General features: G+C 38.3%; 1 protein-coding gene and 2 non-coding genes across 3 annotated transcripts; all 3 read left to right on the top strand.

The window, feature by feature from the left end:
• Window positions 1-395: 395 nt before the first annotated feature.
• si:dkey-10o6.2 (isopenicillin N synthase family oxygenase) lies at window positions 396-3,929 on the top strand. The gene is made up of 7 exons (XM_015605014.3): window positions 396-635; window positions 1,522-1,643; window positions 1,724-1,787; window positions 1,996-2,149; window positions 2,723-2,868; window positions 2,961-3,071; window positions 3,156-3,929. The coding sequence occupies exons 1-7, from the start codon at window positions 480-482 to the stop codon at window positions 3,333-3,335; spliced, it is 933 nt and encodes a 310-aa protein (XP_015460500.2). The 5' UTR covers window positions 396-479; the 3' UTR covers window positions 3,336-3,929.
• A 7,218-nt stretch (window positions 3,930-11,147) lies between these two features.
• On the top strand, window positions 11,148-11,218 carry trnag-gcc (transfer RNA glycine (anticodon GCC)). The gene has a single exon. It is a non-coding gene; the product is annotated as a tRNA-Gly (tRNA).
• A 331-nt stretch (window positions 11,219-11,549) lies between these two features.
• On the top strand, window positions 11,550-11,621 carry trnad-guc (transfer RNA aspartic acid (anticodon GUC)). Its single transcript has one exon. It is a non-coding gene; the product is annotated as a tRNA-Asp (tRNA).
• The last annotated feature ends 529 nt before the right edge of the window (window positions 11,622-12,150 follow it).

Here is a 12,150-nt window from a genome sequence, read left to right on the forward strand (position 1 = left end):
TCAAGCAGTTTAGCTTGGTTTGATGGCTTGTGATCATCCATCTTCCTCTTTATTATATTCCATACCATACACACCATACATATAAAACTTTGATGTGTCAATGCATTAGAGATGAACTATGATTTAACTTTATTTTGCTATCTGGGAGATGTTTTCCACACTGTTCGGGGTCAGAAATTCATTTAGTTTATGTACATTATATAAATGACCCTTTCTTTAGGTGAAAGTGTATTTTTAAAAGTTGATGCTGACGATTATGCTGTTGTAAGACACAGTGACCTGTAATTACTCAATCATTTATATTTAAACTTCACTATTTTATATTCACTTCTGTGATTTTTTCATATGGGGGCGTGACTTTACTCTGGTGACGTTTAGCCTTGGGCGGGGAAAGGAGCGTTACCCTAAACAGGCCGAAGTCCATTAAGCTAGATAAGTTCTCCTGATTCTTAGTTTTTCTGCTCAAACCGTGGAACACAATGGACACAATACCCGTTGTCGACTTTAATGCGTACAATCTCGGCGTTAATAATGTCCCTGACAATAAACTGGTGAAGCTTGGAGAAGAAATCAAAGCTGCTTTTACCGGAGTGGGGTTTGTTTACCTGAGGAATTCAGGAATCGAAGATAATGAGGTAAAAAAAAAACACTATATTTAGTCCTTTTTTTACACTAGTTTTTACTAGTAAACTCTAATTACATATCTCTGTAATGCATTTTTACTTCCCATTTTGGATATCAACTATGAACTTTGTACTAATAATGATATCAAAGTTTCAGATTAATAAAGACATTTTTATCAGACACATTATCAGGAGAACATATTCTTATACTTTTAATAATATTTTTAATAACAGTGATTTACACAGAATCTCATCAAAAGTTTTTTTTTCTAGTAGAAGTCTACAGAAATCTTTAATTACTTTTTTTTACCAGTATAATTTCCAGATATCTACTGTATAATTGTCACAAAGGCCAGGACCACATATCTTTAAATAAAAAATGACTAGTATAAATGCTAAAGCAAAAGATAAAATGTAGGTTTTACTTGTTTTAATCTAAAATTAGGATATGTGCAGTTTTAGATCTATGTAATATAACTTTAGATATCTAATTTGGGTAGTTTAGACTACTAGTAATTATATAATTCTAATTTAAAACTGGCATTTTTACTGGTAAGGATGACAGTATGGATCAATAGGAATTACAGTTTATACTGATAAGAAGGTTATTGTACATATCTGTAACTGGAGATTTTACTAATAAAATTTAATTATAAATAAAAACGAAATGTCATGTCAATTAGTTAAAGAGTATAAGTGTTTGTGGCTCCTGGTAATATTTGTGGTAAGAATGGTATTATTATTCTGATATTATTAGATCTCATAATATTACTAGTAACTGATATCTGAAATGATAGTTTATGCGTGTTAACTGTATTATAAAGAGGATTGCTGGTGTAATTGACTTGACTTACTTACAATTTTTGTGCAATTAAAACAAACTATGTGACTTTTGTAGGTGACCAATGTGATGTCCATTACCGAGAAGTTTTTCCTCCTCCCTGAAGAGAAGAAGAGACCATTCAGTCGGGGAACCTTTCCTAATGGGAACCATGGCTGGATCTCATTAGAACAGGAGAGGTAGCCTCCATACGATTGAGTCTTCTTCTTGGTTATGGTCACCTACATAAAATGGTCTAACTTTCACTTTTATTTAACAGTTTGAATCCTCGCTGTCCTGGAGACTTGAAGGAAGCCTTTAATGTAACATCTCTGAGTGCAAAAGTAATTACACTTTTTGTTTTATAAATCTCAGCCCTTGACCAGCATATGATCATTGTCCAAACTTTTTTATCAGCATGACCATGCTGGTCAGGAATGGGCACCTCTTGTCGAAAACCATCTTAGGTTATCTAAAGCTGCTACCAGCTAAAGCATAAACTGCATGTTTAATATATTTCTGCCAAACTATTCCCACTGTCGATTTGATTAGGAGTGGCCTACAGAAGGTGTCGATGGGTTTCATGGAATCCAAGAGAAGTTCTTTCTGCGATGTAAGGAGCTCTCTCTCCGTGTGCTGAGAGTGATGGCTATCGGCCTTGGTCTAGACCCCAGTGTCTTTATCAAAGCCCACAAACTAATTGGAAGTGAGTAGAATGATATTTAATGTGGTGATATTCTTTGCACTTGTGGTTTGCTAGTTTGATTGAAGGATAAGTAATACTAAGTTCTTATTTTGAAAGCTAATATTTTGCATGTTACTTAAAAAAACTGTATTGTTTATTACACTATTTTTAAAGACTTTCATAATAACTTCTCGAGGTTGTGTGTATATTTCCAGGTTTTTCATCTATGCTTTTATTTGTAGGTACTTATCTGTCTGCCCTGTAAATGCACCCTGAGTTGCATTAACATTTAAATCATGTTTCACAGCATTTTTAGTGTCTTAAAAATTAACACCTAAAATATGTTGTTAAAATATGAAACTTAAAACTTATACTAAACATTACCAATCACTGCACTATATTTATTTATCTAATCATTCTTCATTTTTTTCATTTGCATTGCACTGAAATACACTGAAGAGTATGTTGCACAGACTCCGGGGGCATACGAGTGATAAAGTTAGCATTTTTACACTGTTTAATTTTTACACTTGTTTCATTTTGAATATATTTTCTATCTTGAGAACTGATTCTGAAGTTTTTGTTGAATTTAAGGTGATGAGAATGACAGTACTCTGCGCTCCCTGTATTACCCTTTGGTGAAGAGTGATAATGTTAAGAAAGATCAGATCCGCTGTGGTGAACACTCTGACTATGGTAGCATCACCCTTGTTTTCCAAAGTCCTCAGGCTGGCCTGCAGGTGAGACAGTAGAGTAGCTGGTTTTCAGTAGGATTCTCATGTAATATAGTTCATAGCAGTAATGTCAGGACACTATGTGTGTCACCCTTTAGGTTCGAAATCGTAACAAGGAGTTTATCTTAGCCCCATACATTCCTGGAACTGTTTTGGTGAACATTGCTGACTTGATGCAGAGGTGGACCAGTGATGTGTTTGTATCAGCTGTAAGTATTCCCAGTAATTCAGTTATGTAAGCAAACATTAAGTTAAATTACGGTTTAGTTTAATCATCTTCTTTACCCCATTAGGTCCACAGGGTTCTGCTCCCTCCTCCAGGTGACTCAGGGATACGGCAGAGTTTGGTTTTCTTTGTGCAGCCGGACAACGAGGCCATGATCACTTGCTGTGATGGATCAAACAAATACCCTCCAGTGAATGCTCTGGACTATCTTCTGGAAAGATTCAGGGACAGTTATGGAAAAAAGTAAACTATAGAAATAGATGTTAAACCACAGCTGGAACAGCAATCGAATCATTTCACAAGTGTTAAGTAGAGCTTTAACCTAATATTTTATATTATTATTAATATTAATTAAATAAATCATGAATAATCTTAAAGTTAATACAGGCACATACTGTATGATCTTTAATATGTAAGTCTTCAATAATTAGTCTGTTCTCTATTTTCATCCTACTGTGTCCCTTCATTTGAGCCTCCTTTTAAATCAAGCTACATGTGAAGTAAAGTTCCAGGCCAGAAGACTTTTCCATCCACTATTTTTTGTTATTCATCACCTTTTTATAGACTTTGAAAGACTGTTTACCTTATTAATGGATTTTAGTGGTTTTATAGTTGGAGGGGATAGTTGCACTCATGCCTCAACAGTCCTCCTCTCTCTCTTTTAATTGCAATAGTTTGACTTATGAATATGTTTCTTTGTGGAATGTACTTACTTGTCATTGTACTTACCTTATTACCAGATTGTTATTTATAGCAAATGTTTGACATTATGTATGGTTTACCTGCCTTTAACTGACAGGAGCTCAATTTAGTTGTAATAAAATGGCATGGTCTTCATTCATTCACATGTTGCCATTCACTTTTGTTTTGTTGTACTGATGTTTATTTGGCTTATTATATTAACACCTATTAGATATAAGTTATTAACACCTATACATAACATTCACCATATTTGCCAGCTGGTTTAATCTAAAACGTAAGCTATACCAGCTAAAGTTATCTCTAATGGGGGAAAAACAGCTGGTCAACTTAAGTTGCTCAAGCTTCTTAAACTGGTTAACAGAGTCCATCTTTGTTGGTAGCTTTAACTGATTTAGACCGGTTGAAGCAATGGAAAATGTCTACTGGTCTATTCATTACAATTTTTTGTCAGTGTAAGAGGCACATAAATCAAGAAAAATGGATACACTTGTTTTCACTGGACAGCAACAATATGCATGTATAAATGTTTCATATGCATTAAAATTAATGCTGGCCTGATTCAGTTTACTTGGCTTGTATTATGAGATGCACTGGGCAAAAATTTGAAAATGTGCAGGACTGTACATATGAATAATTAGCTAATTTCATAGTATTCAGCTGTAGAGTAATTACCTCAGCTCCACCATGTGTATTTTAATAAAGTATTGTTCTAATAGATTTAATATAAACTTTGACTTGGTTATATCAATTCAATTTTTTCCCACTTTCTATCACCTGAATGGCTCCATAATATATCACGCCATCAAGGGGCATCCAATCAGAGTTTAGATTTTAGTTATTTAAATTAGCCTTGTTAAACAAGCCAATCAGGGAGGCAAGAGGCTGGAGGGAGGAGAGATGGACGGAAGTGACGCAGGAGAGGGGAGTGAGTCGGACTGGTTAGGGAGTAGGAGCGGGAATTGGGGTGGTGGAGGACCGTGGCAAACTGTTCAGAAAAAAAAAGGTAGGCGTCTGTCAGATGATAGAGAATCAGCTGGAAATGAGAATGGTGCTGAGCAGGTTAAGCGTCGGAAGGAGGAGTATTTGGTGCTTATAAAATTTGATACTGACTCTGGGACTCCGCTAAATCCAATTAGATTGACTACTGAGTTAAAGAAAGCTTTAGGTGACCTGGCTGGAGCTAAGGTTCTGAGGGGGGGGCAGATTCTGATTACCTGTAAGGATGACCGGCAACGAGACAAAGCCTTGAAACTTAAGAGCTTGGGAGGTAGGAAGATTACGACAAGTTTGTTTAGGGAGAGGACGAGGATGAGAGGAGTAATAACTGGAGTTCCACTTGATTTAACAATGGAGCAGATTAAGAAAACCCTGACTGGTGGTACTGTGATTGAAGCTGTCAGATTAAAGGGGTTCAGAGATGGAGCACAGTCAGAAAGCTTGTCGGTAATGATTCAGTTCGAAGGAAATTCTTTACCGGCGAGAGTATTTCTGGGATACATTAGCTTCCCGGTGAGGATATATGTCCCTCCACCGGTGAGATGCTATAATTGCCAGAGGTATGGGCATATAGCCTCTGTGTGTAGGTCACGAAAGAGATGTGGGGTTTGTGGCGGTGAACACGAATATGGGCAATGTGGAGAGGGTGTTAAGCCTAAGTGCTGTAATTGCGGAGGAGATCACAAGGCAGCGTATGGGGGCTGTGAACAGAAGAAGAAGGCTATGGAAGTCCAGAATGTTAGAGCTGTAAGGGGGTTGTCGTATGCTGAAGCGTTGAAAGAAGTGGAAAAGGGAAGAAGTATGGAGTCGAGTCCCCCGAGTCAGGTTCTAAGGACAGCAGACCGTGATAGATCAGCTATGAACCGGCAGGCCCGCAGTGTTAATACACCAGACATGATGATTGTTGAAAAGGCAAAGTTCATTATGTTTATAGCAGAAGTAGTTAATTGTACGGCCCAGACAGGTAGTAGAACTGAAAAAATTAAGATCATTGTTCGATCTGCAGAACGTTATTTGGATATTAGGGGTTTGACTTGGGAGTCAGTCAGTGAGGGCCTGGCTGGGAAAGTAGTTTCCTCCCAGCTAGGTGATGACTAGTGATGGTTTGGTGATTTTACAGTGGAATGCTAGGAGTCTTATTGCTAATGGACAGGAGTTTAAGCATTATGTGGCTCATAGTCAACCGGTGCCTGATGTGATCTGTATACAGGAAACGTGGCTGAAACCCCACTTAAGTTTTACACTTTGTGGATATACTATGGTGCGGAGGGATAGGGCTCATAGTAATGGAGGAGGTGTAGCGATCTTTTTAAAGGAAGGAATAGTATTCCGATCTCTCCCTATTAGTGGGAATCACGAATCTCTTATGGTGGAGATATGGAGCAAATGTGGAAAGTTCACATTGGTGAATTTTTATAATCCATGCGAGAAAATCACTGTGGAGATGTTAAATAGAATTACTGGTTTGGGATATCGTAAAGTGGTGTGGTGTGGAGATTTTAATGCACATAATACATTGTGGGGCAGCTCATTCACAGATAGTAATGGCCAGGTGTTGGAGGATTTTATGATGGACAATGGTCTTGTATGTCTAAATGATGGTAGTGGTACAAGGTTGAATATAGTAAATAATACAATGTCAGTTTTGGACTTGACTTTTTCTTCTGCTGCTTTAGCAGGGATGAGCAGTTGGGGTGTATGTCAGTCTACGTCTATAGGTAGTGATCATTTTCCTGTTGTCTGTGTTTTTGGTATGGAGGTAAACAGAATGAGGGGGGAATTTTTGAGAAGGTGGAATTTTGATAAAGCAAATTGGGAGAAGTTTTCTGAACTTTGTGATCTGAGGCTACAGAATTTGACAGTTTCTGGAGATGTTGATGAATGTAATAAAAAATTGTGTGATATTTTATATAGTACTGCTGAAGAAGCTATTCCGATTAAAATGCCTCATCAGAAGAAAAAGGCAGTTCCTTGGTGGACGGAGGAATGCTCTAAGGTAGTGAAAATACGCAATAGAGCACTCCAAAAGGTACGGAAAACTTTACTGTTTAGTGATTTGCTGGATTACAGAAGGGCGCAGGCAGTAGTTCGAAGAACAGTTAAAATAACAAAGAGAGCCTACTGGAGGTCATTTTGTAGTATGATCGGGCCTGACATACATGTGGGGGATGTATGGCACATGATTAAAAAAATGAAAGGAATAAGGAAAGGGACTCTAATACCTGTGTTGCAAGATGGGGGCAAGGAGGCAGTTACTGACACTGAAAAGGCAGAGATGTTAGCCCAGGAGTTTACCAAAGTGCACAGCTCCGCTAACTTAAGTGAAACTATGCTACTGTGCAGGAAGAGAATTCGGCTGCAGAATCCTGGGGCATTGTGTCGGAGAGAAGTATTTGGCAGTGTTTTGGACTCTGCGTTTTCTTTAAGAGAATTAAAGGTGGCTATTGACAAATCTGGTCAGACATCTCCGGGAAAGGATGACATATGTTATGATATGTTTAGACATTTATCAGACTCTTCCCTTTCTGTAATTCTTGAATTTTATAACAATCTGTGGATGCTGGGTAAAATTCCCTCGGCATGGAAATTGGCGGTAGTGGTACCTATTGGCAAACCTGGCAAGGACCTCTCTAGTCCCACAGGATATAGGCCCATCTCTCTTACGTCGCATTTGAGCAAGTTGATGGAGCGTATGGTAACTGACAGACTCACTTTCCATCTTGAGAGCCGACGTAGTTTAGCATATTATCAGAGTGGCTTTCGTCAAGGAAGGATGACCATGGATCCTGTATTATGTTTAGAATCAGATGTACGAAAAGCACAATTTTACAAAGAAGTGGTGGTGGCTGTGTTTTTAGATATTGAAAAAGCTTATGACATGCTGTGGACAGAGGGTTTAATGATAAAATTGGGTAAGATAGGAATTGGGGGAAGGGTGTATAATTGGGTATTAGATTTTTTGAGTGAAAGGGCGATACAGATAAGGGTGGGAAATGCATTGTCTAAAGTCTATCGCATAGAAAATGGAACTCCTCAGGGTAGCGTTTGTAGCCCTCTGTTGTTCAACGTCATGATAAATGACATTTTTTCATCTGTGGGCGCAGGAATTGCAAAATCTCTTTATGCAGATGATGGGGCTCTGTGGAAAAGGGGTAGAAATCTCCCTTTTGTTTTGAAACAGATGCAGGAGGCATTAATGAGGGTGGAGTGCTGGGCTAATGATTGGGGTTTTAAGCTGTCTGTGTCAAAAACACAGGCTATGTGTTTTTCCAACCGAAAAAAATCTACTTCTTTGGGTCTACGCTTATATGATTTGGAGATAGAGGAAGTTAAGGTAGTCAGATTTTTAGGTATGTGGATGGACACTAAACTGACATGGAAAACTCATATCAGTAAAATAATGGACAAATGTAAAAGTGCTCTTAATGTTCTTAAATGCCTATCTGGATGTGACTGGGGGGCTGACCGATCATCACTCCTTTATATGTACAGAGCACTGATGAGATCAGTTTTTGATTATGGTTGTGTGGCGTATAGGTCTGCATCTACAAACACTCTTAAAAAACTGGACCTGATTCAAGCTCAGGCATTAAGATTATGCAGTGGAGCAGTGAAATCGTCCCCTGTGGTATCTTTGCAGGTGGAGACTGGGGAGATGCCCTTGCAGTTACGGAGGTTGGCTTTATCCACTGTTTACTGGGTCAATGTAAGAGGACATGAGCGCAGTCATCCAATGTCTACGGTTATTCATGACTGTGTAGACGACATGCATGGGATCTCTAGGAGTTTTGGATGCCTGGGTACTGGAGAGGCTGAGGGTATGGGTTTAAGGAACTTGACGCTGTGTACAACAGTACCTAGGCCAGTAATTCCTCCTTGGCTGTTTCCAGAACCTGTTGTTGATTTGTCTATACACGACCAGCTGTCTGCAGATGTTGACAGGTCTGTGTATTCTATTGTGGTTCGAAGATATTTGGCACAGTCTTATTTTAATGTTTTGCAAGTTTACACAGATGGATCTAAACAACCTATATCAGGAATTACAGCGGCAGCTGTCTTTGTTCCAGACTTTCAAGTTACTATTGGTAGGAGGTTGTCTGATAATTTGTCAGTGTTTGCAACAGAGCTTGTGGCTATCGTGCTGGCCTTGCAGTGGGTTGAGGAAATTTGCCCTTTGAGTCTGGTCATATGTTCTGACTCTTTATCAGCTCTCCAGAGTCTACGTACTGGAAGGTCCTCCTGTAGGCCAGACCTACTTCTAGAAATATGCCAATCGTTGTTTAGACTCCAAATGCAGCGCATACATGTCAGCTTTTTGTGGATACCAGCACATGTAGGAGTGGAGGGGAATGAAATGGCAGATGGGATAGCTAAACAATGTTTAAATCACCAGGAGTGTGACCTTGTCATCCCTCTAAGGAAAGGAGAGATTCAAGTTCTTATTAAGAGGCATGTTCGGGCAGTATGGCAGAATGAATGGACACAACAATCTAAGGGCAGACATCTTTTTAACATTCAGCCTGGGGTTGGTTCGAGTTCAATGGGAGGGTCGGGTAGAAGAAATGAAGTGGTGTTGGCTCGTCTTCGTATAGGTCACACTTTACTGAATTCTTCCTTACAGCTGATTCAGAAGCATGACACGGGGCTATGTAGATACTGCACACAAAGGGAAACACCAGAGCACGTGATATTACACTGTAAAGAATATTCTGAGCAGAGACAGTTATTATTTGACACACTCAGAGTGAAGGGTCACAAGGATTTTTCTTTAAAGGGTTTACTTATATATGGGTCAGGGATGGGATTAGTGCACAAATATGTTTTGTTGTTCTTGAAGTCTATTGGGTTGTATAATTTAATTTAGTTTTTTTTTTTTTTTTTTTTTTTTTTTTTCTTTCACAATGTAGTCACTGTCCTGAAGTCTTGATTCACCCTCCAGCCTAGTAGATGGCGGTAATGCGCCAGTAATTGGCCTGCCAACCGCCATAAAATTGGAAAGAAGAAGAAGAAGAAGAAGCCAATCAGGGACGTTCACTGTTCTCCGCAGCTGATTAACTAGTCAGTTCGTCGGTTAAGGAACATTTAACGGAGGAAAACCACGATTTTTTTGTTAACGTTAATCTGTATGTTATTTAATGCAGTTTTTTCGGATTTATCGAACAGAATGGACGAAAGCAAAGCAAACGAACAACTTTAGTAACGTATTAGCAGAATTCTAATCGAAGGAAATGTGTTTATCGTCGAGTTTTCATGAAGGAGGCCCATGTTTCGACAACCTGCAGTTACTGTGAGTTAGCTAGCCTAGCCGACTAGTTAAGCTAGCCAGCTAACTAGCTACTGAACTGTTAAAGGCTAAAGTGTTGTTTGTCTGCTCTTTTAACAATAATTGTCGTTTATTTCCGTGTATATTACCTAAATGAGTGAGATCTAAGCTATTCTAGTTGTTTACAACACACAGTGGTCGTTATAAATGTAACGTTAGTCCGAATAGCTAGTTAACGCTAGTTTAGCTAGGTTTACCTTTATGCTAACTAACCTAGATTAGCCAATGGAATGGAGTTCGGACATTAAACGTTTTTAATAATGTTGCTATCTTATCTACTTAACTAAATAGCTTAATTATGGAATATTACTGTGCAGTCAGCTTCTAGCTACTTTTAAGTTATATGTTCTTTGTGTGTTTGTGGTTTCGTTTTAGTCAGGTTATTTTACTTTACTTCTGTGTAAAATAAACGTGATCTAATCTTTGTAACGTTAGTTATTTGCAACAGAGGGAGGTTAAATAAATGTTATCTAGACCTTTTGAATTGCATTTTATAGGAAAATACAGTTATATAAAGTATACACCGTTATATATACGGTATGTAAAGTTGGTGAATTAAGGTGAATTCTGGCAAAGGTCTGAAACTGTTTAATTTGAGTTGTGTTGCAAAGAATATACGGTTTTATTTAGAAATTATATGTAAAATAATATATTATATTATATTATTTTTATTAGCTTGTTCTTTGTTAAAGAAAGTATTTTTACTGAAATCTGGAGAGAAGTAGATGGCGCTCTAGGAGCAGGGTTTAATCTGAAAAGAAATTATGCCACCTGGTGGTAGTGTGGTCACATGGCTTTTCAAAGGGTTGTCATTTTTGTTCGTTTCTTTCGTATCCTCACTAACCTGGTAGATAAAATCATAAAGCATTTGTTAATCCCAGTCCTACCTTGACGTTTTTCTCTGTGTTGGTACATTTGTATGCAATACTAATGCATTGATAAAATGACAGCAAAAGCCTCTTAACATTTCTGTGCTGTATAAGCTCAGTCTCGTAAAGTATCGTGAAGTGGCACCAACCAATAGCTTTGTGCGTGGAAGCATTGGTGGTTCAGTGGTAGAATTCTCGCCTGCCACGCGGGAGGCCCGGGTTCGATTCCCGGCCAATGCATCACATTTTTTCTTAAACCCCCTCCTGAGTTAAGATTTTTTGATATCTCAGTCCGATTATGTGCTGCAAAAGTTAATCAAATATTTATTTTCCTTTTTTTTCCTTCAGTTTATGAAATCACAGTCCACAAGCTTCCTTGTATTGACTTCTTGCGAACCATGGGAACGTCTCCTCTCACTGCTTTGGTGAACGAAGTACCTGATAAGACATTTAAACACGTTGTTATTATGATTTTTCTCTTTTACATTTATATAGATTTCTGTATTGTTTTGTTGCACAGGTCATTGAAATGAACAGTTTTTTCAGGTTTAGTGGAAGACATGACACTCACTCCTCGTTAGTATAGTGGTAAGTATCCCCGCCTGTCACGCGGGAGACCGGGGTTCGATTCCCCGACGGGGAGAGTACTCTTTTATTTCCCCTTATTTCACCGCGGTCACGCCATCTGCACTTAGAAAACGCTCGGTCGCGCTATCCACACCGAAAACTGGAGTGCGCGTCTAAACCGTGTTTTACTGTAGCAGCGTGTCCAGCGCACCCGGAGGAGCAGAGACTGGCGCTTCTCGTGCAGAGACTTAAAATGGAACAGAAACTAGTTTTATACCTAAATAAACATGATTTAACGAGATCTAATCCACAAATATACACCAGAATGAACACTGCTTATCGGTAGAACAGTGTAAAGTTTTGGAAATGTTTGGAGAGCTATTAAATAGGCAAATCAAATTGTTATCATATCACAGCACTAAATTCTTAGAGATCTTATTCTCACGTATCCCAGATATATGTTTGAAGTGATATTACTGTATCATTTTGGAGTAATTGGATACCAAAAATGTCCATTCAGTTTTGTAGAAAAAATTTGTTTGGAGTGCAAAAAAATCTAATTGTTATCATATCAGACAATGAAATCCTTGAAAAAGACATTCCAT

Source organism: Astyanax mexicanus, chromosome 16 (genome assembly GCF_023375975.1).
Source record: "Astyanax mexicanus isolate ESR-SI-001 chromosome 16, AstMex3_surface, whole genome shotgun sequence".
Taxonomy (NCBI): Eukaryota; Metazoa; Chordata; class Actinopteri; order Characiformes; family Acestrorhamphidae; genus Astyanax; species Astyanax mexicanus.